Here is a 24,802-nt window from a genome sequence, read left to right as displayed (position 1 = left end):
CGTACGCTCTTAGCATAGACTCCCATTTGGCCTACTGTCATGGCATCGACTCTCGAGTATTTGGTGCTGTTTTTCCATAGAAATCCTTTCACCCGTTTCAAGAATTCCTTCCAGTTGTACTTGGCTAACTTGAGGAGCAGACTAGTGAAGGCAACGTACGGGAGCATAAACGAATTGACCACTTTCACTTTGCTCGGGAAAGGGAGTCGCACATACCTACTCCCACCTTCACATCTTGCTCCATATCTTACCCGCCGTGGGATTTTTGGAACAGGAATATAATAATACGATAGGATAAAAGAATGCGGACAGTCAACAGAATGGGACGCCCATTTTCACTCCGCCACTGACTTCTACCGCTCCTTCATGGCTTACATTGCGCCAGTGTTTCGAGACGCGCGCAAGCTTCAACGATTGACCATTTAACCCCACACACAGCCGGCACAGAGAGAGAGAGATAGATAGAGAGATTTTATTATTGTCGAGAGAGAGAGAGAGAGAGAGAGAGAGAGTCCTCGTTGCACTGCTCGCGCAGCTCCTCAGAAGAAGCAGAGATCGCATCAGGGAGCCCTCCAGTGTAGTTGCATACACACGCGTGCTCCGCTCCCCCACACGCAGACAACTGAGGGTCTCGTAACTCGATCTGCTATTTCAATTTGGAACCTCCGTGAATGAAGGAACCATCAGCAATCTTCCTTGATCAAGTTGTTTGCCCATGGCGCCTGCAGTGGAGGAGGAGCAGGCACTAGAAGCAAGGCAAACTCCTTTTGAAAACATCCCAAATGGAAGTCCCATGGCTTTGTTGGGGGTATCAAAGCAGAGTACCAAGTACCAGCTGTTGGGATCCGGCAATGGCCAAAACCATCAAGCACGCCACATTGCTTCTTCAAAGTCCTTCAACACATATGCGGTGGCCTGTGCCCTCTTGGCATCGATGAACTCCATCTTGCTCGGATATGGTACTCTACTTTGCTACTTTCATATGTATGTTTTCGGGCATTGTAATTCGATTTGGCCTGTATCTAAAAAATTTAGGACTTTTTCAGGATAGATTCATTCAAATGCATCTCAAGATTCATTGTAGTCTAAAACAATTTGCTGAAGCTTTTCTGAAATCTGTTTGGTCATTCAAGTTTTCTTGTGGACCTGAGGTGCTTTGTCGTATATTTTGTTCCTCAGGTTAGGTCTAATTGTAAATTGAGTTTTTATTCTTTACGTCTGTCATGTGCATCTATTTGAAAAGGACAATTCCTGAAGTGCCAGGGAGTCAGAAATTTCCTTTATTTTTTCCTGGAACGCATTGGGACTTAGTATGCGATTTGATTAGCTCAAACGCCAGTATGAATGAATGAAATAGTTGATCGAGTCAAGTTTTTATTCTCGACATTTGGCGTGTGCATCTAATCGAAAAGGACAATTCTTGAAGCTCATCAATGCTGGGGAGCCTGAAACTTCTGAATTTTTAAAATACCTTTGAAACTTTTCGTGGAACGCATTGGGACTTAGTATGCATATGTCAGGTGCAGTAGAAGTGTTTAAGGGTTTAGCTTGGATCTAGTACTCCACACACAAACACAAGGTTACTTTACTTCACTTGAAAGAGCTGAATTGAACGAAAGAGAGAGAGAGAGAGAGAGAGAGAGAGAGAACATGGCATGTTGGGTCCCAACCACCCTCAAGGGCCTCCTTGCTCTGTTGCCAGAGCAAGTACTTGCTATATTTCTTGCACAAAATGCTGATGCAATGATGCTATGCTGAGATGCTGAGATGCTAATGGGTGCTTGATGTTGATGCTTGATATTGCCAATCTAAGTGCTGGGTACTGCGGGTTCTTGGTACTTGGTACTGCGGGTACTTTGGGTATTGAAGGTACTAGGGTGCTAAGGACACGGAGGTCTTGAAGATCCCTACGATGAGCGAGGCAAGAGCCAAGCCAAAACGCAAGGGGTGCTAGATGCTGGGGTTTTGCGTCAACGACGGCGACGGCGGCGACAACTAGGGGTACTTGTGTTGGGGTGTTGCGGAGGTGGTAATGGGTACTGCTGGAGATACTTGGTACTGCGACGAGGAGGAGGAGGAGGTTGTGAGCTGATCTGCTATCGTCGAGGATGGTGATTGCTGAAAACTTGAAAACGCTGGTCCTACTGGCTGATCTGAAAATGTTGCTGATCTGCAAGGGCGGATCGCTAAATTCAGGGTGCTTAGGGCTGAAAACGCTGGGGGGAGAGACTGAGGGAAAATGCCCTTCTAGCTGAAAATGCTGATGGCTGTTGGGTACTGTTGAGAAGAGGGTACTGTCGATACTACTTCGTCTTCTGCCTCTTCTGCCTTCTTTAGCGCCCAAAGGGGCTTCTTTTATAGGTCTTTTAGCCATTTGCCCTACCTACTTTTAATAAATGTCATGGCAAAGTCACTTATTAATAAATGACTTAAGTGACTGTTCATATGTCTATATGCTTAAGTGACTTAACTGTGCAAGTGAGGGTATGCAACTATGATTGGCCTGGACATGCACGTCCTGCTAGAGGCTCACAAAGTGCCAGGCTAGGTCCTATGCTAGACTACGACCGACGCTAGACTGTAGCAAAAGCTTGTCGACGTGGCGCGAGTGCAATGTGCACGTGATAGCGTATTCAATGAGCTCAAACACCAGTATGAATGAATGAAGTTTGTTTGACATACGTTGCTTTCTTAAGGCACAATTTTTTTAAAATCAGTAGGTCATGTTTCTCTATCTTGGCTGCTGTTAGACGTGACACTTTGTCTGTGATGCCACCGCTTTATTTTTTAAAAATTATCCATGCAAAATATGGACAATGTGTTTACTTTTAGGTATTCTTTTATCAAACAAATATATTTCACATGCTTCTTGTCCGCACATTGGCAGTATCAGCCCTAATCGGTTTAGATGTTAAGCTCATTGCCTGTTCAACTTTGAGAAACTAACATAGCTCAAAGGGCAACAACAACACTTCATTTACTTGATGAAGGTGTTTTACTTATTTTATTAATAATACTATCATGCATGAGTGCATTAAATTGGGTTAAAATCAGGCCTTGCCGGTGATGGGCCATAACTGAGTATCGGAAGCTCTGATTTTTGCAATCTTCTGCATTGGATGTGATTGCTTAAGAAGAAAAAATTTATTGCATCTTTTAGCCTGTTTTTTTGGTTGAGATGTGTATGTATATATGTTTTGAAGGTTCTGTGTTGGCATTGACCAAAAATTGGACTTACTGCAAAAATTTGGTGATTATGCAGATGTGGGAGTCATTAGTGGTGCGGTTCTTTTCATCAAAGAGGATTTGAAGATTGATGAGGTGCAAGAGGAGGTGCTGGTCTCAGCCCTTAGCATTGTGTCATTGGCAGGAGGTGCCGTAGCAGGGAGGTTAGCAGATGCAGTTGGCAGGAGGTGGACAATGGCGGTATCAGCGTGTGTCTTTCTTGTGGGTGCATTGGTGATGGGACTGGCCCCATCCTTTTTTATCCTCATGATAGGACGTCTACTAGCTGGCATTGGGGTGGGTTTGGCCCTCATGGTGGCACCCGTTTACACCGCGGAGGTTGCGCCAGCCAGCAGCAGGGGCTCCCTTGTCTCTCTGCCGGAAATCTTCATCAATATTGGCATCTTGTTGGGTTATGTGTCTAATTACACATTTTCGGGACTGCCGGTCAACATTGCATGGAGATTAATGTTAGGACTCGGCATTTTTCCTGCGCTTTCTCTTGCTGTGGGTGTCATGTTCATGCCCGAGTCTCCCCGATGGCTTGTTATGCAGAACCGCATTGATGAGGCACGAGTTGTGATTATGAGAACATCATCTTCTTCCGAGGAGGCAGAACAACGGCTACTTGACATCATGGAAGCAGCAGGTCTTCTTAACAGTAACGGAGAAGTAACTGATCTGCCCATCAACAAGAGGGCGGACAATAGCGGGCATAATGTGTGGCGTGAGCTTCTTTGGCCATCACCTGCTGTTAGAAGAATGCTTGCAGTGGCTTCAGGCATACAATTTTTCCAGCAAGCAACAGGCATTGATGCAACTGTGTACTACAGCCCAGAGGCATTCAAAATGGCTGGCATTGCAAGCAAGTCGGGAGTCATTGCAGGCACTGTAGCTATGGGCTTCACCAAGTGTATGTTTATCTTCGTTGCAATATTCTACTTGGACAAAGTAGGGAGGCGACCTCTATTGCTCATCAGCACAACAGGAATAACTCTCTCTCTAGCGTTGCTGGCCGTCTTCTTTGCCTTCATCGAAAACCATGAGCCATTAAAGGAGGAAGGACATTCTGTCGGACCGCTTGCAGTGTTGGTCATCATTGCTGTTTGTTTCTATGTAGCTTTTTTCTCCATTGGAATGGGACCCATATGCTGGGTATTGACAACAGAGATTTTCCCTCTTAGGTTGAGAGCCCAGGCAATGAGCATGGGCATAGTTATGAATAGGCTCTCTAGCAGCATTGTTTCTCTCACCTTTCTTAGCATTTCTCGGGCTATTACATTCATGGGGACGTACATTCTTTTCACAGGGATATCTCTTTGCTCTGTCATATTTGTCTTCCTCTGTGTTCCAGAGACAAAGGGCAAATCGTTAGAAGAGGTTGCAAAGGTCTTTTACAAAGATGAGGCTTACTCTTCAGAGCTTGGGAAGTCTGCTTTCACGAATGGAGATCAAGAGGGAGAGGATAAACATTTGAATGTTGCGCACGACATGGAAGCATGGGCTTACCATGAAGAAGAGGCCATGATGGACGGTAAGGGTTTACATAGCAGTACGTTTAGCATGGACAAAAAAAATTTGGCTGCAAAGGTGAAGGCCATTGCCAGCCAAGCTGGAAGCTTTGATCTTCAAAGAATTCCAACACATCCAATATAGTTTTGACCATTTTTGAAGGGTCACATTCCCCTAGTATTCCTGTGTGTGACCTCTCCCAAACTTGTTCCTATACACGCGGATGCCTTGTCCACTTGTGTTTTCTACACAAAGTGAAGAGTTGGAAATGTTTTGCTCACCTTTTCTGTAGATGGTCAATGGTCGATGCTTGTAAATAGCTACCATATTTGTTTTGATGATTCTTTCACAATTGTGTATTGAATGCTTTTGAAAGAAGGCCAAACAGCTCATGGGTAGTCTTACCCTTCAGTAAGCGGTTTATTTCTTCATGTTATGTGCTGAACTAGCATTACATTGCTAGTCACAGTTTTTTAGAATATTCTGTTGTTGATGATCAACTTAATAATGTCATACATTGCCTCAAAATCTGTTTTGCTTAGGTTTGCAATTGTCAGGGTTTCTAGTATGAAAGAGAAAGGCCAGAGATGTTTGCTTAAGCGTTTATGGCATGTCAAGGGTCTCGAAGGGAAGTCTTCTTGGGTGTGTTTGTGGTCCTCTTAACCATGGGCACACTAAGGTTGACCTAGGTATATCAGACACCCAACCTTCAAGCCCTTATGTGACAAATGTGGCCTCGTGCATCTGTTGACATCAATATCCTGCCCCTGGCATGTATGTACCATGGAGTATGGTCATTGAAGGTTGGTGCTAGCGTCTGAGTTAAGAGTCGAAGCTTCACATGAAGTTAATGGTTGCATGCCACTTGTCCTTGTGGTGGAGAGCCTTTTTGGTATGTTAGAGGAATGTCAAAAGTGCCAAATCAAAAGGCACTTGCATTTTAAGGCTGGTAATGGTATATCCATCCTTGTCCATCACGATGGCTTGTACTGTTGAATTTTGGATGGGTTCTATTGATCTTGTGGTTGGGACCAGGGTTGATTTTTGATGGGAATGCTTGCCCTTAAAGTTAGCATGATTTTATGAATTTTTGGGCCTTTTAGTGTATTTTTTGAAGGGTAGCTCGCATTTTCACCTGTTAAAGACTTGCAAAACAGCCCAAAACGGATCAAATCCCCTCCCTCCCCCGCGTCCCTCTCTCAAGGGAGGGGGGACCAATCCAATGGGTTTGACACCCTGAGTTGAAGGGTGGCAGGCGGGGGAGTCTTGCTTGCGTGATGAGTAGGTGGTTGACGGATCGTGCAGAAGTTTTGTTCAGTTGTTAGCAATACGTCACATAAGAAGAGAAAAACAATAAAGCACGGGGATTTATATATGAAGGAAGGAGCATTACAATGAAAGGCATGAAAGCCTTGATACAAATAGATACAATAAAAAAAAACTCAAAAAAGGACTTATTTTTTGGGTTTGGGCTTATGCCTAGAGGCTTTGGTGGGTATGTCGGGGTTGGGGGCCCGCTTGGAATTTTGCACTTCCATAGGGGTAGGCAATTGGCTATGTGTGGGCTCTCCATTCTCTGACTCGATAAGATACCTGTCTAGAGCATTGACTTGCTCTACTAGTGAAAGTTGAGGGTTACCTTCGAGAAGGGCAAAGGAGTAAACCTTCTTCTTGCCTTTGTTGGAGGTCTCGGGTGGGTGCTTTGCTTCCGGAGTGGGGGGGTCCTTTTGATTCTGAGTGATTGGTGGAGGCGTTGGAGCTTGGGGAAAACCTCTTGCTGAGCTTTGGGGGAGGATTTAGACTAGGCGATGGACTTGCTGCCTTTTTTGCATGGACAATCTTTGATGATGTGCCCTTGGAGACGGCAATGGAAGCGTGAATCTGGTTTGTGCTTGTAGCTTAATAGTCGGAGAAAGTAATAGCCGTCATCAAATTGAATGAGGATCTTCTCGGGGAGGTCCTTGGACAAGTCGAGCTCCATGAGGACTTGCGGGTGCCATCTCGGGTTGAACTCTTGATGCGGCCTGATACCAGGATGTTGCAGAGGGGGCTCACAATGGACCTGATGAGGGGCTGGTAGTGAAGAGGCAAGCTAGGTAGCTCAACCCAAACCGGGAAGAGTGAGGGTTTGATGTCGGGTGTGAAGGATGGGAGTCCACCTCACTAGGTAGACCGGGGAATGGCGGAACATCCACTGCCATGCATCGAGGAGCTTGATGGCCATAGTTTTGGCTTTGAGGAGAAAAACATAAAAGTTGTTGGGGAGGGCTTGTGTGCTGCAAACCTCTACACCCCTAGGAGCCCATTGAGATTGGTCAATGAGATCCGGCTTCTAGACCTCACTTCATCTACCGTATTGTCAAGAAGGGTGGCTTCAATGGGTCATTGAGATTCCATGGGTGGAGCGCCAAGCGACTCAAGCTTATCCGGATTCCCATTTGATGGGCTCTCAAGTTTATCTTGCATCTCCATTGCCTAGTTCTCTAGCAACTGACTTAACTTCCTCTGTTTCAACTCACTGTCGCGAGCTTCCTCCACAGGCTTATTGGAGGTTGCACTGGGCATGATATGCCTGGAAACACGTCTCCATGTTGTCCTGCCTGGCGGATTGCGGGCCACAATAGCCTCGAAGCAATTCCTGACAAATTGCCCAATTCTTCGACATTTGTAGCATGTGTTGGGGAATGAAGAAAAACTCTTGCCGATAGGCATCGAAAACACCCATATTGAGATTGAGGTACTTTGGGTTGGGTTTGCACATGTCCTACAAGACACATACTTTCACATACAGCCCCAACCTTACTCGCTGTACCTTCGGAATGAAAAGCACACGACCCATAATATTGACAATAGTGTCTAACTGGCCTCGTAACCATAAAGAAAGGCTTTTCTGTGTGACCCACATGAGGCAGAAGTTCATAATCTCTTCATTTGGACAAAACTTGGGCGACCACGAGATCCCATAGGCGAAGTATGATGCCCCCTAGATACTTCCTCTGATAATCATACCTTGGACCATTTGCTAAGACGAGCACTCTGCCACACAAAACCCTTTTCCAACAGCGGTGACCAAAATCAGTGAAATGGCTAATGGCGATCCTATTGTTTGTAGCCATTGCCGCCCAGTCCCATAATCCCTGCGACGTCATATGCTTGCCCATAAAATATAAGACCTTTGAGCGAACAGAGCACGCCTCTAAGCCTTGCAACGTCAACTCGGACTGAATTAGCTTGCATCGCGTACCCATCTTCAACCTTATTCATACTGAACATGTTCACCCCGTGTAATATCTCTGCCGTCAGGAGTGAGCGGATGCAAACAGATGGATCGCGATCGAAGAGTCAAGGCCACCACCACTTGTGACCTAAACGCAGAACCGACACAGCAGCTCCTTTGGCTTTAGTACACTCTTGCTCCTAACTGGCTTCAAAATAAGTAAAATGGATAGGCATACATAGAGACCCGAGGACAGAGAGTACAATGAAACTTGATTAGAAAGGAAGACTAAGAATCCTTCTTTTTTGCTTTCTGAAAGAAGCCGAGTTGAGTTACACATACTTTCAATGTTTTCGTTGATGATTGTGACTTACCTTAAATGTTATTCTGATTTTGAAATATTAAATGGATCTTTTAATATGGTCTTTTATTGCACATGCTAGCATGTCTTGACTATATATATATATATATATATATATATATATATACACACACACACACACACACACATATAGTTTATTTATTCATTTATATCTCTCTCTCTCTCTCTCTCTCTCTATATATATATATATATATATATTAATTAGAATTTTTAATTTCACTTTTCATTTCATAGCCTCAGATGGCTTGACTTTTCTTGCATTATATTTGGGAAATTCTTTTTTTATTAAGCGGCCATTGCTAACCAAGTTGCTCCTCACAAAGAAGAAGACCAAAAATACTAACACAAATTTTGAAATTTGCAAGATTTTAAAACTATTTTCTCGCATCTCTCCGGTTTTTCTTCCCTTTACCATGGTTTGCAACCAGCCAGTCTCGATTTTCAACTAGCTCAAGGCTAAGCTTAGGTAATCCTTTTCCAAACAGTGATTCCAATTGAGCTCAACATATGATTTCATCACTTTCTTATTGTTTTAGAAAGCCACCGCGACCCTTCCACTTATTTTTTTTGTTGTGAGTGGAGAGAATTTATATTAACCTTAAATGAATACAAACGTCCTCAAGCACAACATGTGCCTTGAAGTTTCAACGATTCCAATAGGGTCTAGTACACAACCACAATCAATTAAAAAAGGGGTGCTATGAGGACCCTCTCGAGTGGTCAAGGCAGCTTAGAGCAAGGAGCCAATCTTTATCGTTCCAATCCTTATTGTTCTCTACTGACTCTCTTTTAGCTCCCACACCGTGAATAAACTCGGAGCTCGTATACAAAATTTCATCATATTGTGCCACAAACAATCTGGCCTCAAAAACTCGAAGGTTCCAAGACTTCCAGACTTGATTAAAGTAACAAAATGTGGTGATTTGGGTGCACACTAGAACGACTTGGCTTTGGAATCTACGTCCTCCTAGGATTAGGTCATCTGTGAAGAAAATTACCTTCCATGTTTTCCGTTACATTTGCAAAATTTAGTGGCCAGACCTTGCAAGGCAGGGCACTTGCAAAATAGATGTAGGGGGTCCTCCAAAGCCGTACTGCAACCAGAGCAGATGTCATTGTCTATCCCTCTAGCGCGCACCTTAACCTTACTCGGCAAGGCTTCCCACATCACTTTCCAGATAAAAACCTTTATGTACTCATGCCATTTGATCTCCCATATGGTATTCACACTTCTCTGCCACCGCTCTTCCGACTAGTTTTTCTTCCATAGTCTGATGAGTGGGGCAAACCAGGCCCCTTTGTATACTAGCTTAGTATAGGTATCCTGGGTCTTGGGGAGCGATAACACTCTCTCTTTTGGCCAATGCCAGGTTTTCCAATCTAACTCAGACCCAAAGACTGGTGTTGGGGAAGAAGACAACACTTCCTAGAGTCGACTGACCAGAAGCCTTTCGTACAATCCCAAATTATGTTGTAGCACTAAAATCTCCACATCCTTCTAGCAGAGGTTTTTGTCATCCCAAAGGTGAGATAGTTTAGAGATCCCTTTATTGCTTACATTGCGCCCAACCTCCCTCCAAAAAGGGTTCAAAGAATCTCTTCCTAGTTTGGAGAGCCAGGGTGACCAATGGAGGGAGGAGCCATGGAAGTATCTGAAATTCTCCCCCCAATCCAGGGTTGCAGCTGCTTTGTTACTTTTTATGCTAGATCCTTGATGCACCAAGCTTCAAGAATGTCCAAAGAGGCGCAAGGATCTAATCGTGCACTGTGGCCTCCTTCCATGTACCCCTTTAGAGGCAAGCTTTGCATTGTTAATCATATCCTAGGCCATGATTGCCCATTCCTGCTTTTGATCTGTCAACGAAATGACAAACTTGGCACATACGGCTTCTACATATGCAGTATGATCCCAATGTCGCCTTGATTCTTTGGTCTCGCTATTGATTCTTTGGTTCTGTGGAACCGTTTGACAGGCTTTAGGAATTCTTTCCAATTGGACTTGCTCATTTCAAGTAGCGGAGACAAGAACGAGATGTAAGGGATCATGAATTCATTAATCACAGTAACTCTGCTATGGAAGGGGAGGAGCACAAAATCCCATCTTCTCATTTTATTCTTTATCTTGCTTAGAATCCAGTCGATTCTTTGCTTATCTAATAAGCCTACCCCTAAAGGGACATCTAGGTGCCTGCATACATTGCCTTTACCAATGACTTCTCCTGACCAATCCGGCGGGTCAAACGAGTCACTTTCTGAAAGAAAGATCAATCTTGATTTCTCAATATTGCAAAGTGAGCCTGACGCAATAGCAAATACTTGTACAATCTCGAGGACTCTTCTAAGCACATTTGACTTGGATTTCAAAAAGACCAAAGAATCGTTGGCGAACATCTTTGCAAGCAATTGCTTACCTCTAGGAAGTGAGATACCTTGAATATCCCCTTTTGTCGCACTATCCTCAAGAAAGGTTATTAAAGGATGAGAGCGAATGGCAAAAAGCACGGTGCAAGGGGGCAGTCTTATTTGATTGAGCGCTTGAACTCAAACATTCCCACTATCCTATTGTTGAAGAGAAGCTCAAAGTAACTTCCCTCCCCAAGCGTGTGCAATATTCCACACATTTTGGGTCCAAAACCCAAAGCCTTCATGACCACCACAATGAATGACCAAGAGATTCTATCGTACGCTTTTTTTTAGGTCAAGTTGAAGGAGGATAAATTCTTGTTTAGAGAATGCAACATAATCAATGCCACCCATGGCTGCTAGGATATTATCATAAATAGAGCGTCCTTTGATGAAGCCATGTGATGAGAGGTGATAACTTTGTTTAGGATTGGAGCCAGTCTTAAAGCAATCACCTTGGCAATGAGATTATACACCACCTTCATCATGGAGATAGGACGCCATTGCTTAAGCAGAGAGCAACACACCAATTTGGGAATCGGTTTGATTAGCCCCTTTTTAAGGGCCTGCATCCAACCGCCCCTCCAAGAGAGCCCGGTTAGCAATATGCACAAGCAAAAATTTAAGATCCTCCCAGAATTCTTTTTGCTGCCCAATATTTTGACAGATGGTCTAGCATGAGTTTGGCCATAGCATTCTAGTCTCTTACTATGTTTTCCTTCCCGTCAATGATTGAAGTAATAGAATCCCTTCTTCTTTTGACTTTTAGTGCTCTATAGAAATGAGTCTGGTGGTTGCCTGGGTCGGGTTTGAGGGCAAGCTCTTTGGCCAACAGCCGGGTCAATTTGATCTCCTTAGCTTGCAACTCAACAAGTAGTGTTTCGGCCTCAAGCCATCTCATGTGCTCCTCTTTTGATGCTCTGCCTTCTTGCTTACTTTTGATAGCTCCTCTAGTTCTTCTTTCAACTCCCTATTTGTGACCTCTTGAGCCTTTTCATTAGTGGTCCTGCTCGGTTTATTGCTGATTGGATGCTATGCACCAGGAAAGACTAGGCTCGAGAGTTAAAAACATCCACATCACGCTTCACTTTGCAGAGTGCCTTCTTAGCAAGGGACCTAAAGAGCGGGTCCTTAAAGAGATGTTCCTTAGAGACTAGATTCTTCTTCTTTCCCTTCAAGAAGCCCACATCATTAGTGGCCTTGGCTATGTGAAGCATCAAGGGAAGTGATCCAACCAACTCTTGGAGGTATTGATATCAATCATCACAGAAGGGCGAAGCCAATCCGCCTGATGATGGGAAATGTAGCACCTGTCAAGATGGGAAGCCGTGTTGGCATACTCAAGGCTCTTGTACGTCTAGCCAAGAGAGCTACTCCACATACCAACAATCCATAAATTGAGCAACGCTCATTTTTTGCAGAGCACTTTCCATTAGGACTTTTCAGAACGTTCCAGTAGGCTAGGCGAGCCCGTTTTGTCCTTGCGAGCCTCTACCATACTGAAGTCCCCCATGATGCATCAGTCTCCTTCCAACGACTGATCCCTCAAATCCACCTAGAGTTTGGCTCTCCCCTAGCATCTCAAGGAGCATATCCATCGATAATAGTAATATTTTGTCCTGCCCACTTCACTCTTATCCCAAGGACTCTCCTTGAGGCATGGTTAAGCACTAGTGGCTCCAATTCCCTATAAAAAATGGAGAGCACCCCACTAAAGCCAAGAGCGCGATCACCATAGAGTACCTCATTACTCCCTATTGCCTATTGCCTACTTCCTACAATAGGAAACATCAAGATGGTACTTCTAAATAAGCCAACCATTTGTAGCAGTTTTTTTGACCTCCTCCTAGAATAGAGTGCTATGTTTAGTTGTCTTTATGCCCTTCACATTCCACGACTTAATTTGTAGATCGACCATTCAAGAGAGGGGGGCGACAAACTCCTCCACGTCTGAAGAGCCATCCATCTCTATCTCTCTTTTTTTATACTCCTTCATCTCACCTTGAGGACTACCCTTGAGTCCACTGCTTCCCTCCTCCACCACGGTCAGCCGGGAGGAAGACATCTCCAAGATGAGTAGGCCCCTCAGATTCTTGGCCTGCAACACCTCAAAAAACTTTCCCAAATTAATGGGAGACTCTTGACTATCTGGTGGGTTTCCTTGCGGTGGAAACTGCTACGCGCTAAGGTTTTCATTCACTTGCACTTAATCATAGAGACTTTTTGCCCTCCCTCATCCACCTTCTTAAGATAGAGGCCACATATTTTTTTTGACAAGGCTTCACTGGTGTTCTGATCCATCGGGAATGCCAAGAACTGAAAACTCATGGTGGGTTGGTTGCTACTAACCTTTGGGCTCGGCTTAGTGGTAGAGTGGTTTTTGGTGGGTTGTAGCATAGCTCAATCCACCGACACAATGCAAAACCAATGGATCAAAGCTCGGCTAGTGCATGGAGGCATGGAGTCAAAGAATGTACAAGAAGAGCTAATCAAGAGAGAGAGAGAGAGAAGAAGAAGAAGAAGAAGAAGGGAATGCAATGCTAATAGTGTGCTACTCAATGCCTACCCTCTAATCTACTCTAATCTCACGAATCAAATGGACAAGGTTGCACCAATCACTCACACACATAGATCAAAAGCCTAAAGTGCTCACAAATCAAGCAAAGGAGAAGCGAAATGAGAGTGGGAAGCAACAATTAGAGACTAATTCACACTTAACCACACATCGATAGATTGAAACCCGGCTAGTGCATAGAGGTATGGATTCAAAGACTGTGCAAGAAGAGGACCCTAATCAAGAGAGAGAAGAAGGGAATGCACTGCTAATAGTTTGCTACTCAATGTCTACTCTTTAATATACTCTAATCTCACAAATCAAATGGACAAGGATGCACACTCTTATCAATCACTCACACACATAGATTAAAAGCTCAAAGAGCTCATAAATCAAACAAAGAGAAGAGAAATGAGAGTGGGAAGCAATAACTAGAGACTAATTAACACTTAAACACACATCATTAACACAAATGACAAAGAGATATAAAGAGAAGATCACTTAACTTTCAATTGCATGCCATCAAAAGAGTGGAAGCACAAGAGGAAGCTCCACTACATGCATCACCATCTTCGCCTTCTTTACAAGCTTTCCATGAAAGCTCTACACTCAAGAGGATAAGTGAAAAAATGACATAATTTTCACTTTTATACACAGGGCATACAAAATATGTCCGATTGTCCATGAGGTGCATAAAACTGTGTGAATCTCTATAGCTCCTAGGCATCATGATAGCATCAAATATACAATATGGAACTCCTGTAGAGTCTGTAAAAATACATCAAAAGTGCTGTCAGGACATCGGCAAGGCCGGACTAGATAAGGTAGGGCCGAGCTAGGCGGTGTGGAACGGGGAGTCCAACTAGGGCAAAGGGCTAGGGGCATGCCTATATAAAGGGTGGTTGGGTGGTGGACTCTCAGGCTCTAGTCACCCCTGTCTTACATTGGTATCAGAGCATGGTCTATTTTGGGCAAGAGGGCGTGGAGCTTTTTGCATGCTCCTCTCTTTGAGGGCGTGAAGAGCCGCCTGCTAAGGGGGACGACGAGGTCCCACTGTGTGAGAAGCGCCGCTTGTGCCGGGAGGGAGGCGACCTCCACCTCCGGAAAACGCCGTGTGGATTAGCCCGACGGATGCGCACTGCCTTGGGGAGGATTTTACGTCACTGGAGCGACGCCCAGAACGCAACGCGCTGGGAGTTCTCTCTCTCCCTCGCCCTCACAGCACTACCATGGTACAAGTCTTTTTTTTCACACAAGGCACCCAAAGGCCTTTGGCCTTGGGCAATTTATAAAAAAAAATCTCCATTCAGGGGGCGTGCCCACCCGGGCACACACCCCATACCCAAGCTAGGGTGTTCAAAGGTTGTTGACAAGGCCGAAATCTGACACAAGAACTCTAGGCAAACTGTCCGAATTACAGAAATTGCAGAAGTTGATCGAAGTTAAAGTTTGACGGAGTTGAAGTTTCAGAAGAATATCTATTTCCTTTGAGAAGATTCAGTCATCAACGACGTTTCAAGCAGTACAAATTTTTGTCGGCATCGTCAATCATACTTGATTCAACTATCAAGAGCTTGTGGAGTTCCAGATACGGAGGACTACCATCGATTTCGACGGAGTTAGCACGACTACTCTACTTTGCGAGTGCTCCCAATATCAGGTATATTTTTTGAGTACTTCTTTCACCGCACTGTGTAGCCATGGATTCGGATATCAATATGACATTCGATTTTGAGCAAAGTACTCCTGATCCTACCAATGATGGCCCACGGCCGGATCCTCTCAAGGAGAGTAACCGTGACGCTATGGCAGGAGAAGATACTTATGAGTTGCTCGATATTCAAGAATTTCGTGCACTTCAGACACGCATGACCGTCATGGATGAAAATTTTAAAGCTTTAAATGAAAATGTTACTAAACTTTTCACATTAGTAATTCAATTAATGCATCAGCAGTCTAAGAGTCTTGCTGACACCCACATGCATGAGCACGTTGGCACACAAGGGCAAGGCCCAATTCATGATACGTTGCATACTCTCACTGCCAAAGAGGTGGATGACTTGTTAAAGAACTTTAAACCACCAGTCTCTAAGGGCGAAGACCAAGACAGCAATAAGGATGCAATGAACATCTTTCTCAGCAAATGGGATGGAATTCATGCCTTAAGGCATACTCCAGATGCACTCAGAGCTCTGCAGACGATCTTAACTCTGGAAGGCAAGGCCTACAAATGGTGGATGTCTCTCAAGGAGAAGAACATCATACCATAGAGTTGGGTAGCCTTTGAAGCAATGTTTAGCAAGAAAAATTTGCCTACTAATGAGGCCGATCGGAATTGGACGGCTTGGGACACATGTTCCATGCGCCAATACCCATATCTCTTTGAATATATCTCTCACTATCGGGACGTTATCCTCAAGTTGAAAGGCTTAAATACCTTTCAACAAGTACGAGGGTTCATACAAGGTCTGACACCTGAGCTTAAGAAGTATGTCAAGACCCAAGACCCTAAAACACTTGAGGAAGCCATAGTGAAAGCACATATTCATGATGACCCTGATGAGAAGAAATTACATAATAGTAACATGCTTGTTAGTATACATGGTAATACACGCACACAATATGGGCACAATAAAAGAAAATTTCTAGTTGCTAATTCAGATGCATTTAAAAAACCCAAGGGGTCCAGGGGTCCTCTTTCTCCTGAGGATTTTGATAAAGCCAAGAAAGAGAAGTTATGTTTTCAATGTTTAGGGAGAGGTCATGGCAAAAAGGATTGTCCCAAGGGGAAATCTGCTGCTCAGGGGAAGGAGAAAGCAATGCACACGGTGCAACTACTGCCTCTTGAGTCGTCCTCAAAATTCTCCACAGTGGAAGTAACACACACTGAGGTGGTGCATGAATGCTGTCTCACAGCTTCCATGTGGCAACAAACCTTTGGACCACATGAGTTAGTATGTATGCACGGATATCTGCAAGGGCACAAGGTACGCATCTTGGTAGATGACTGTGCTAATCACAATTTCATCAATTATGGATTGGTGAAAAAGCTCAAACTGCCTCAAAATCCGAGTTTCCACCACTACAAGGTAGCAATGATGAATGGACATGATAATGAAATATGGGATACTCAATACCGAGCTATTCCATTGGAAGTACAAGGGTACTCTACTTGTTTGGATTTTCAGGTTATGAACATGGAAAGGGTTGATGTGGTTCTTGGTAGGGAGTGGTTGCATAGCCTAGGACCATCACTGAAGCGTAGCTATGAGCACAACAGCTTGATGTTTGAATCCCATGGCGCACATGTGTTGTTGTTAAGAGAAAAGGATATACCTTCATCACCACTAATTTGTACCGCCGAGCTTATGCAACTCATTTTTGATAATGAAATAGATTAGGTTTTTTTGTGTTACTCACTGTCTCATTTTCTTTCTAACATTGAGTTTGTTGACCATTCCTCAACGCCGCATGCTTCTCTCTCCTCTATTCCACCAATTGCTAATTCTAAACAAGCAAACATTGCTAGTCAATTACAACAACTATTAAAGGAATTGCAAGATGTATTTCCTAATGATTTGTCATCAGGATTACCGCCGACACGATCAGTACAACATAGCATTGACGTAGTTGCAAGCTGTAAACCTGTTAGTAAACCACCTTATCGTATGAGTTACTCAGAGGCTGCTTAGGTGGAACGTCAGCTTGTTGACTATCTTAGGAGAGGGTTTATACAACCCAGTTCTTCACCATGGGCTTCGCCTATCCTTTTAGTGAAGAAAAAGGACGGCAGTATGCGCATGTGCGTAGACTACTGGGGCTTAAATGCGGTTACAGTTAAGAACAAGTACCCATTGCCAAGAGTAGATGAGTTATTTGATAAGCTAACTCATGCTCGCATTTTTACGAAAATTGACTTGTGGTCAGGATATCACCAAGTCCGTATTCGGCTTGCCCATATACCTAAGACTGCATTCCGAACACGGTTTGGACACTACGAGTTTTTGGTGATGCCCTTCGGGTTAACCAATGCGCCCGCAACATTCATGACACTTATGGATAGTGTCTTGAAGCCATATTTGGACAAATTTGTCATTGTTTTCCTCGATGACATCTTAGTCTATAGTTCTTCTGAAGAAGAGCACTTACAACATCTCAGACAGGTGTTTGAGTTGTTATGTACAAACAAGTTATATGCCAAGGAATCTAAATGTGATTTCCTAAAAGATGAAATTCATTATTTAGGGCATGTTATTTCAGCTCATGGCCTATACATGGATCAATCCAAAGTGGATACCATCAGAAAATGGCCTCCTCCTAAAAATCTGGAAGAATTACAAATATTTTTAGGATTTGCAGGTTTTTACCGAAGGTTCGTTAAAAACTATGCTCAAATTGCTGTTCCTATGACGGATCAACTTAAAGGCAAAGGAAAAGCTTTTCAGTGGGGATCCGCTCAACAACACAGTTTTGATACGCTCAAGGATGCATTAGCTACAACTCCTATACTAGCTATTGTAGATCCTTTGAAACCATTCGTTTTGGAAACGGATGCCAGTGATCGTGCTATTGGAGCAGTCCTGTTTTACAAGACGGACGACTGATTGCATTTGAAAGTAAGAAGCTTGATGCAGCTCAACAATATTATTTTGCTTACGAACGCGAACTCTATGCAATAGTGTCGGCCTTAAAAACATGGCGGCATTATCTGTATGGTGCTCAATTCGAGATTGTGTTTGACCATGAAATCATCAAATGGTTTACACAACAAAAATATTTAAAGGGTCGAAAAGCTAGGTGGGCCGAGATCCTTCATGAATATGACGCCAAGCTAAGGTATCGCAAAGGCCGATACAATGTAGTGGCAGACGCTCTAAGTAGAATGTCAGAGATTAATTTGCTCTTGTTCACGGAACTTCGTAGTGAATCTTTAGATTCTCTCAAGGGCAAATATGAGCATGATGAAGCATATTCCAAAGTGTGGAGCCATGTTCAAAAGAGGGATCCTTCTCACTCCAACGATGGTAGTGTACAATTAACCTCCACACCTAGTTCTCCTTTATCAAGTGATGAACTATAGCGATAGAAGCATTTTACCATCGACAATGGGTACCTACTCCACAAGGGGAGAGTTTTTGTACCGACCGACATGGCCATTCGGTGCCAAATTCTTTATGAATATCATGATAGTCCAAGTATAGGGTACCCGTGGATTAGAAAAAAAAATTCAACACACATGTGTTACTTATCAGCTTGATTACCATATATTTTTTAACAGACAGTATGGCTCTTTTTACTTACCTACATTCTCTAACATTGTGTCAATACTTGTATTAAATGAAATTGCTATTGCGATCATTTCACATTGCACCATGCATCTACTTACATGAGCCGAGGTGCTTCCACCAATGCATAATAATTTATCTGTACTTTGTTACTCAACCTTAATCCAATGTGGTGTGAACGAGGTAGTACATTTTTTATGTTTTTATGCATGTTCTAGTCCATTGGTCACATGTACACATATTCGCCGATTTAGGCAGTGTGTAGATACTCATCTTGGTGCAGATCCGCCGATTTAGGCAGCACATTGATAAATTGCAGATTCATGATTTTTTAAACTTATACCAAATGCAAATTCACCGATTTGGGCAGCATTAGTGCAGATTCTCCGATTTAGGCAGCACGTCTTATTGGTGTAGATTCGCCGATTTAGGCAACACCGATCACAAAATCATGCTGCAGTGGCTGGCGACCACTGTAACTGGTATGATTTTGTTACCCGGGTATATCATGAAAGTGATTTGGATTTGGAATTATATTGTGGAATTGGAATTGGATTGGGATTTGGTATCTGGTGATTATTATGGCAGTGTATATGTGATGAGACTTGACATTATGAGATTAATGATGAGTGTGACCAATAATATCCTGATTCATCAGGGTATGACATATACTGCTTATTCTAGTGGTATGGGACACTAGAATAGGTAGTATGTGGATGACGGCAGGCATAAGCTAATGTTGTTTAGTTTCATAAATTTTTCTTTTACTATATGATGTTTTTGACACAACAGACTAATCACTGTTTTGACAAGTATTGTTTGTAGATTTTTATCTTCGCAACTGAGGACAGTTGCTTTCCACAACGGAGAGGTATGTTATGGAATTGATATCTTATTATTTATTGCACCTGTGTGACAGGTGGAAAAGGCTTGACCGAGCTAAACTATTGCAAAAGGATATCATATTTTATGTACATTTTATTATTCAAGTTCTCTTTATGAGCTTTGGCCATTTATGACTGGTCGGCCAGTTTGTACTCACAATTGACCATTTAAGAAATCTATAAAACAAATACGTGCAAAAGGGAAATGGTCACTCTTGCACGGGGGGAGATTGCACCCAGTGTCTGTGTACTTCTTCTCTTCTCTCCTCCCTCCTCTCTCACTGTGCTCGCGTAGCACTCCACTCTAGGAGGTGTGCCTGCACGTGTTCTTTCGCTCTATCTCGCTCTCTTTTTCTCTCTGTTCGTGTACGATTTGATTATATGCTCATAGGCTTTGTCAGGTATGCATATTTGCGGTGTTTTGTGTTTCTATCATGCTATTCGAGGTATTTTGCAGGGACGCTACGTCTTCCGTTTGTAGCAGTGGTATCAGGCTTTATATACTTTTATCGTCTTGTGCTTTTGTATAACCCTAGGCTACAAGGTCTCCATTGACCTACTCATAACTCATTCGTGAGGATTGGCCTTACCTAGGTCACAAGGTGCTAAAACATATCAAGCTCTAGTGTAATTTTTTTTAAAAAAAATTTCGCACGGCATCAGGTCATCTACCTATTAACCATCATCGATACCGTCTTATTATTTATTTTAATTTTTTCATATATATATTTTAAAAAGAAGAGATAAGATTATATTGAACCTCCTAGAGGCAGCTGCCATTGATGGCGCTATACATAGCTAAAAAGGAAGGGTAGTTGGTGTAGTTCCCTTGCTGGGTATGATGGTGCTATGGAGGGTGAGTGGGAGTTGGGACTATATTGACGCACCAAAAATCTATATTCTCATCCCTAATTCTAGCTCTACTTAACAAATAATTTTTCATAAATAAAGGCTTCTAGGCAAAGGCAGTTCAAGATCAAATTACTTTTGGGTTGTTTGTCCAATCAGTCACGGTTAATCATAGTAGACGTCTGTCAGTCCTCAATGTAATTTTATCTCCCACATTGCACTATAAAATCCAATTAGATCTCCTTACCTACATTTTTTTTTCTGCCTTGTTCGTGGTTTTTGACTATCTGTGCTATTTCGTTAGGACTGCAACATTTTCTCACATTTTCATTTTCGCAGGGCTATGGCTAACTTTTAATTTTTGTTCCAGCTTCATTTAATTTATTTTGCGATTGTTGAATCAAAGTGCTTACACTGTATGTTCTTAATATGTGATCGCACACTAATCTTGAATCAAATTCTCAAGAGACAGCATAGTCTTTTATTTTATTTCAAATTACTAACACAAAATTAACATATTTTGGAATTGTTAATTATACTATGGTGCAAGTTTGATAGTCGCAGTTCTCCTTAGCTTCTACAAATCTGTTTGACACGCCTCAAATGCAAGTTACGGTCATATCTCTCTTCAAAAACACACCGGCTCATATAATTTTGATGCAGTGTACCCTCAAGGTATGTACATTAACCTCACTCCCCTTTTCATAATTGCTTTACCGACAATCTTTTATAGATTAGGCAACCCAACATCTCTCATGTCATCACTAATACTTATAAAATGGAATCTCAAATACATCACTCCTATTTTTAAATTTCATTTCTCTACATTATCTGCTCACTGAATACTCCATCAAATGCTTCGATCATGACTTCTAATTGTACTACAAGTACTTTTTGTAAAGATGATTTGTCAATAAGCCCTGCAACTACTCATGTGAGCCACGGTGTTTTGGGATAGTGCACAAAAATTTGTAAGTGCCTTGATATACTGCACTACGATGTCAACATAGTAACTATTTTTATTTTCTCCTTTATGCCTTGTCTAGTCCATTGGTCACAAGCACACAGATCCGCCGATTTAAGCAGTGTGTCAATGTTCATCTAGTGCAGATTCGCCGATTTAGGTAGCACAACAAAAAACTACAGATTCACGCTTTTTGAACTTATATCAAATGTAGATTCGCCGATTTAGGCAGCACGTCGGGTGTAGATTCGCCGGTTTAGGCAACACCGATCACAAAATCATGCTACAGTGGCTGGCCACCACTGTAACTGGTATGATTTTGTTACCCGGGTACATAATGAAAGTGATTTGGATTTGGACTTATATTGTGGAATTGGATTTGAAATTGCTATATGATGATTTTTCTGTCGCGATAGTAGTTATGGAATTGGACTTGAGATTGATGAGATCAATGGATTATTGAATGATGAGTGTGACCAATGATACCCTGATTCATCAGGGTATGACATATACTGCTTATTCTAGTGGTATGGGACACTAGAATAGGTAGTATGTGGATGACGGCAGGCATAAGCAATGTTGTTTAGTTTCATTCATGATATTTTTTTACACAAATTTCTAATCATTTTTTTTACAAGTATCGTTTGCAGATTTCTTATCTTTGCAACTGAGGACAATTGCTTTCCAACGGAGAGGTATGTTATAGAATTGATATTTTATTATCTATTGTAGCTGACAAGTGGAAAAAGCATCAGCAGATAATGGATTATGCAGAAGGATATTACATTTTATGTATATTTGATTATTCAAGTGCTCTTTATGAGCTTTGGCCAATTATGTCCGACCGGCCAGTTTGTACTCATTTTTGGGCATTCAAGAAATCTATAAATAAATACGTGCAAGAGGAAAATGCTCACTCTTGCACGGGGGGAGATTGCACCCAGTGTCTGCGTTGCTCTTCTCACCTCTCCTCTCTCCTCTCTCGACGTACTGGCGTAGCACTCCACTCTAGGAGGTGCGCCTGCACGTGCTCTCTTGCTCTCTTTTTCTCTCTGTTCGTGTACGATTTGATTATATGATCACAGGCTTTTCCAGGTATGCATATTTTGCGGTGCTTTGTTGTTTCTATCATGCTATTTGAGGTATTTTGCAGGGACCCTATGTCTTCCGTATGTAGCAAGCCTTTCCCTCAACGCCTGCGCTTCTTCCATTGTCCTCCTGGCATGAATAATTAGAATAGCTTCTACCATGTGGGCAGTTTTCTTCCTTAAACGTGTATAACCGAGAGAGTACTGGCTGTCATGCTCCTCCTCTGAAGACTGGTACTTCGAAGGAGTGTCTCTCTGTTGGGACCCAGCTGCTTGGCTACTCTGAGAAATATCCAACTCTATCTTTTTAGTGTCAGAATCTCTTAAGGTTGCACTTTGCCTCATTTGCTTAGCTTTTGATTTTGGCCTGGTGGAAGGTCCAACCACAAGTCTTACTGTTCTTTTAGACCTATGAATCAGATCGATCTGCGCTTCTGCGGGTGGTAGATCTTCAATCATCCCTAGTGCTTGATAGGTAATCCGTGTCAGCATTGGTCCTGCATTCACGTACGCCTTGCTTTTTTGGCTCCCCTTTAGGTTTGCTTCGACAATGTTGTCAAGGAGGTAATTTCCAAAATCACAGCTGATCACTCTTCTCTCTGCCAAGCGCATTGCCATTACTACTGCCATGTGCAACAATGGTCCTGTATGTCTGGGTGATTTTTGCACTTTAAAGTGTTGCGATATAAGGCGCAATGGCAATTCAATTTTTGAGTATATCAAATCCTGATATGTTAGCTTGTGGCCTCTTTGTTTCAGGAAATCTTTATCGTTATCTATTGCCTTTGTCTTTTGCAATAAATTGTGCGTCCCTTGCTGCAAGTGGAGGGCTTCATTGATTATTTCTACTGTGATCTTTACCTTGACTACTGCCCCATCTTTGTCAGTCAGAGTGGCTTCCCCATTGTACTGAATTAAACTTATGAGCTCATGAGCTCATCTGAAGTCCGTTCACCAAGGAGATAATTGTAGGAAGCTGTCTAACTGTAGGCATCTGCCCCCTGCTTGCACTTTTGGATTTTGGTGCAGTGTCCACATTTCTCGCAGGAAGATAGTGGCCTTTACTATTTCTCCGTATGTGGCTTGAAACCTTCCGATGAAGATGTTAGCCGGTATTTCTTCGAGTACCTGTTCCGTGATATGAGCTTTCTCATTTGAGGAGATATATGTTATCTCATAAGGTGCAGCACTCCACTCCCTTTGTGCTTTTCTTTGAGGCATCTTGTGGTCAATTTAGCAATGAAACCAGGTTTTAGCCATTGATCAGGACTGTCGGAATGTTGCAAACTTGATCATAAAATGAAAAATGAGCGTAAATTTGTCAAAACTACCCCAAATTTGACCAAATTTCACCAATGCATCTAGGCATTAGGAAGAGAATGGTGTGTAGGAGGGCCTCTTTATTTGACAGTTTAAGGAATTTAAACCTTTATTTTTAAGAAAGTAATCAAAGGACAGCTTTTGAATTCAAATAGGCAAAATGGCTAGTTTATTTAAATTCAAATTTTCCCTCAAAATGGAATTCAAAATCTACTAGGTAAAACCATATCATGTAGCATATTTATGGAAAGATCTCAACGCGTAGATTACAGATCTATGATCTCCACTCAAATCGGAGATAATAGGTGGGAGTTATGGAAGGCCGAAAATCATAAAATTGTCCACCTCCTTTTTGGGGGAAAAAGTGCATCCTTTGACCACTCTTACACATCTCGTACACACCCACCATTCTTGCACACATGGGATTTACCTATTCGTCAAAATGATAATCACCTCCATAAGCTCATGGCAAATATAGAGGCCCTCCTACACCCCATCCTCTTCCTAATGTTACTATAGGCACAAGGATATAATGTAACATATGAATTTTGGCAAAAAGGAACATGGATCGCGATCCATGTTGGGAAGAATTTTGGAATTCCAACTAGGGGAAGTTGTTTTTGGGCATATAGAGATGCTACTGTGAAATTTTCTTTGGATTTAGGGTTTGAGGTACATGGATCGCGATCCATGTTGGGCAACATTTTGGAAATGTGATGATACCATTTGGTAGGGTTTATCTAGATGATGCCTTGGTCCAAAATTTTTGGGGTTTGGATCAATGGTTTGACACTTGGGCTAAATTTTGGGACTTCTTTGCAGACTTAGAGATTTTTGGCATTTTGACGTGGATTTTGGAATTCAAACGGCTTGAAACTTCATGGCTTGGCTTTCTTGAACATACTGGATCAGATGGCATGGTTTTTTCTTTGATTGGGCAAAAAGGTACATGGATCGCGATCCATGTTGGGAGGAATTTTGACACAGTTTCCTTACACATATGTTCCTATAGGTTTTCCTAGTACACTGGTGAAATATTTTTAAATTTGGACATGTTTTTCCTTGGTTTGCCCCATTTTCTAGTTTATGGCCATGTTTTTTCCGTTTTGACCATATCTG

General features: G+C 42.6%; 1 protein-coding gene across 1 annotated transcript; it reads left to right on the top strand.

Annotated features, from left to right (window-relative positions):
• The first annotated feature begins 358 nt into the window (after positions 1 to 358).
• LOC147459841 (putative polyol transporter 4) lies at positions 359 to 5,178 on the top strand. Its single transcript, XM_086511036.1, has 2 exons — positions 359 to 959; positions 3,263 to 5,178. Exons 1-2 carry the CDS (start codon positions 716 to 718, stop codon positions 4,879 to 4,881), a joined length of 1,863 nt encoding a protein of 620 aa, XP_086367162.1. The 5' UTR covers positions 359 to 715; the 3' UTR covers positions 4,882 to 5,178.
• Positions 5,179 to 24,802: the final 19,624 nt, after the last annotated feature.

This window comes from Adiantum capillus-veneris, chromosome 4 (genome assembly GCF_014529385.1).
Source record: "Adiantum capillus-veneris isolate H3 chromosome 4, ASM1452938v2, whole genome shotgun sequence".
NCBI classification, from domain to species: Eukaryota; Viridiplantae; Streptophyta; class Polypodiopsida; order Polypodiales; family Pteridaceae; genus Adiantum; species Adiantum capillus-veneris.
This window is presented reverse-complemented; position numbering and strand designations above follow the sequence as displayed.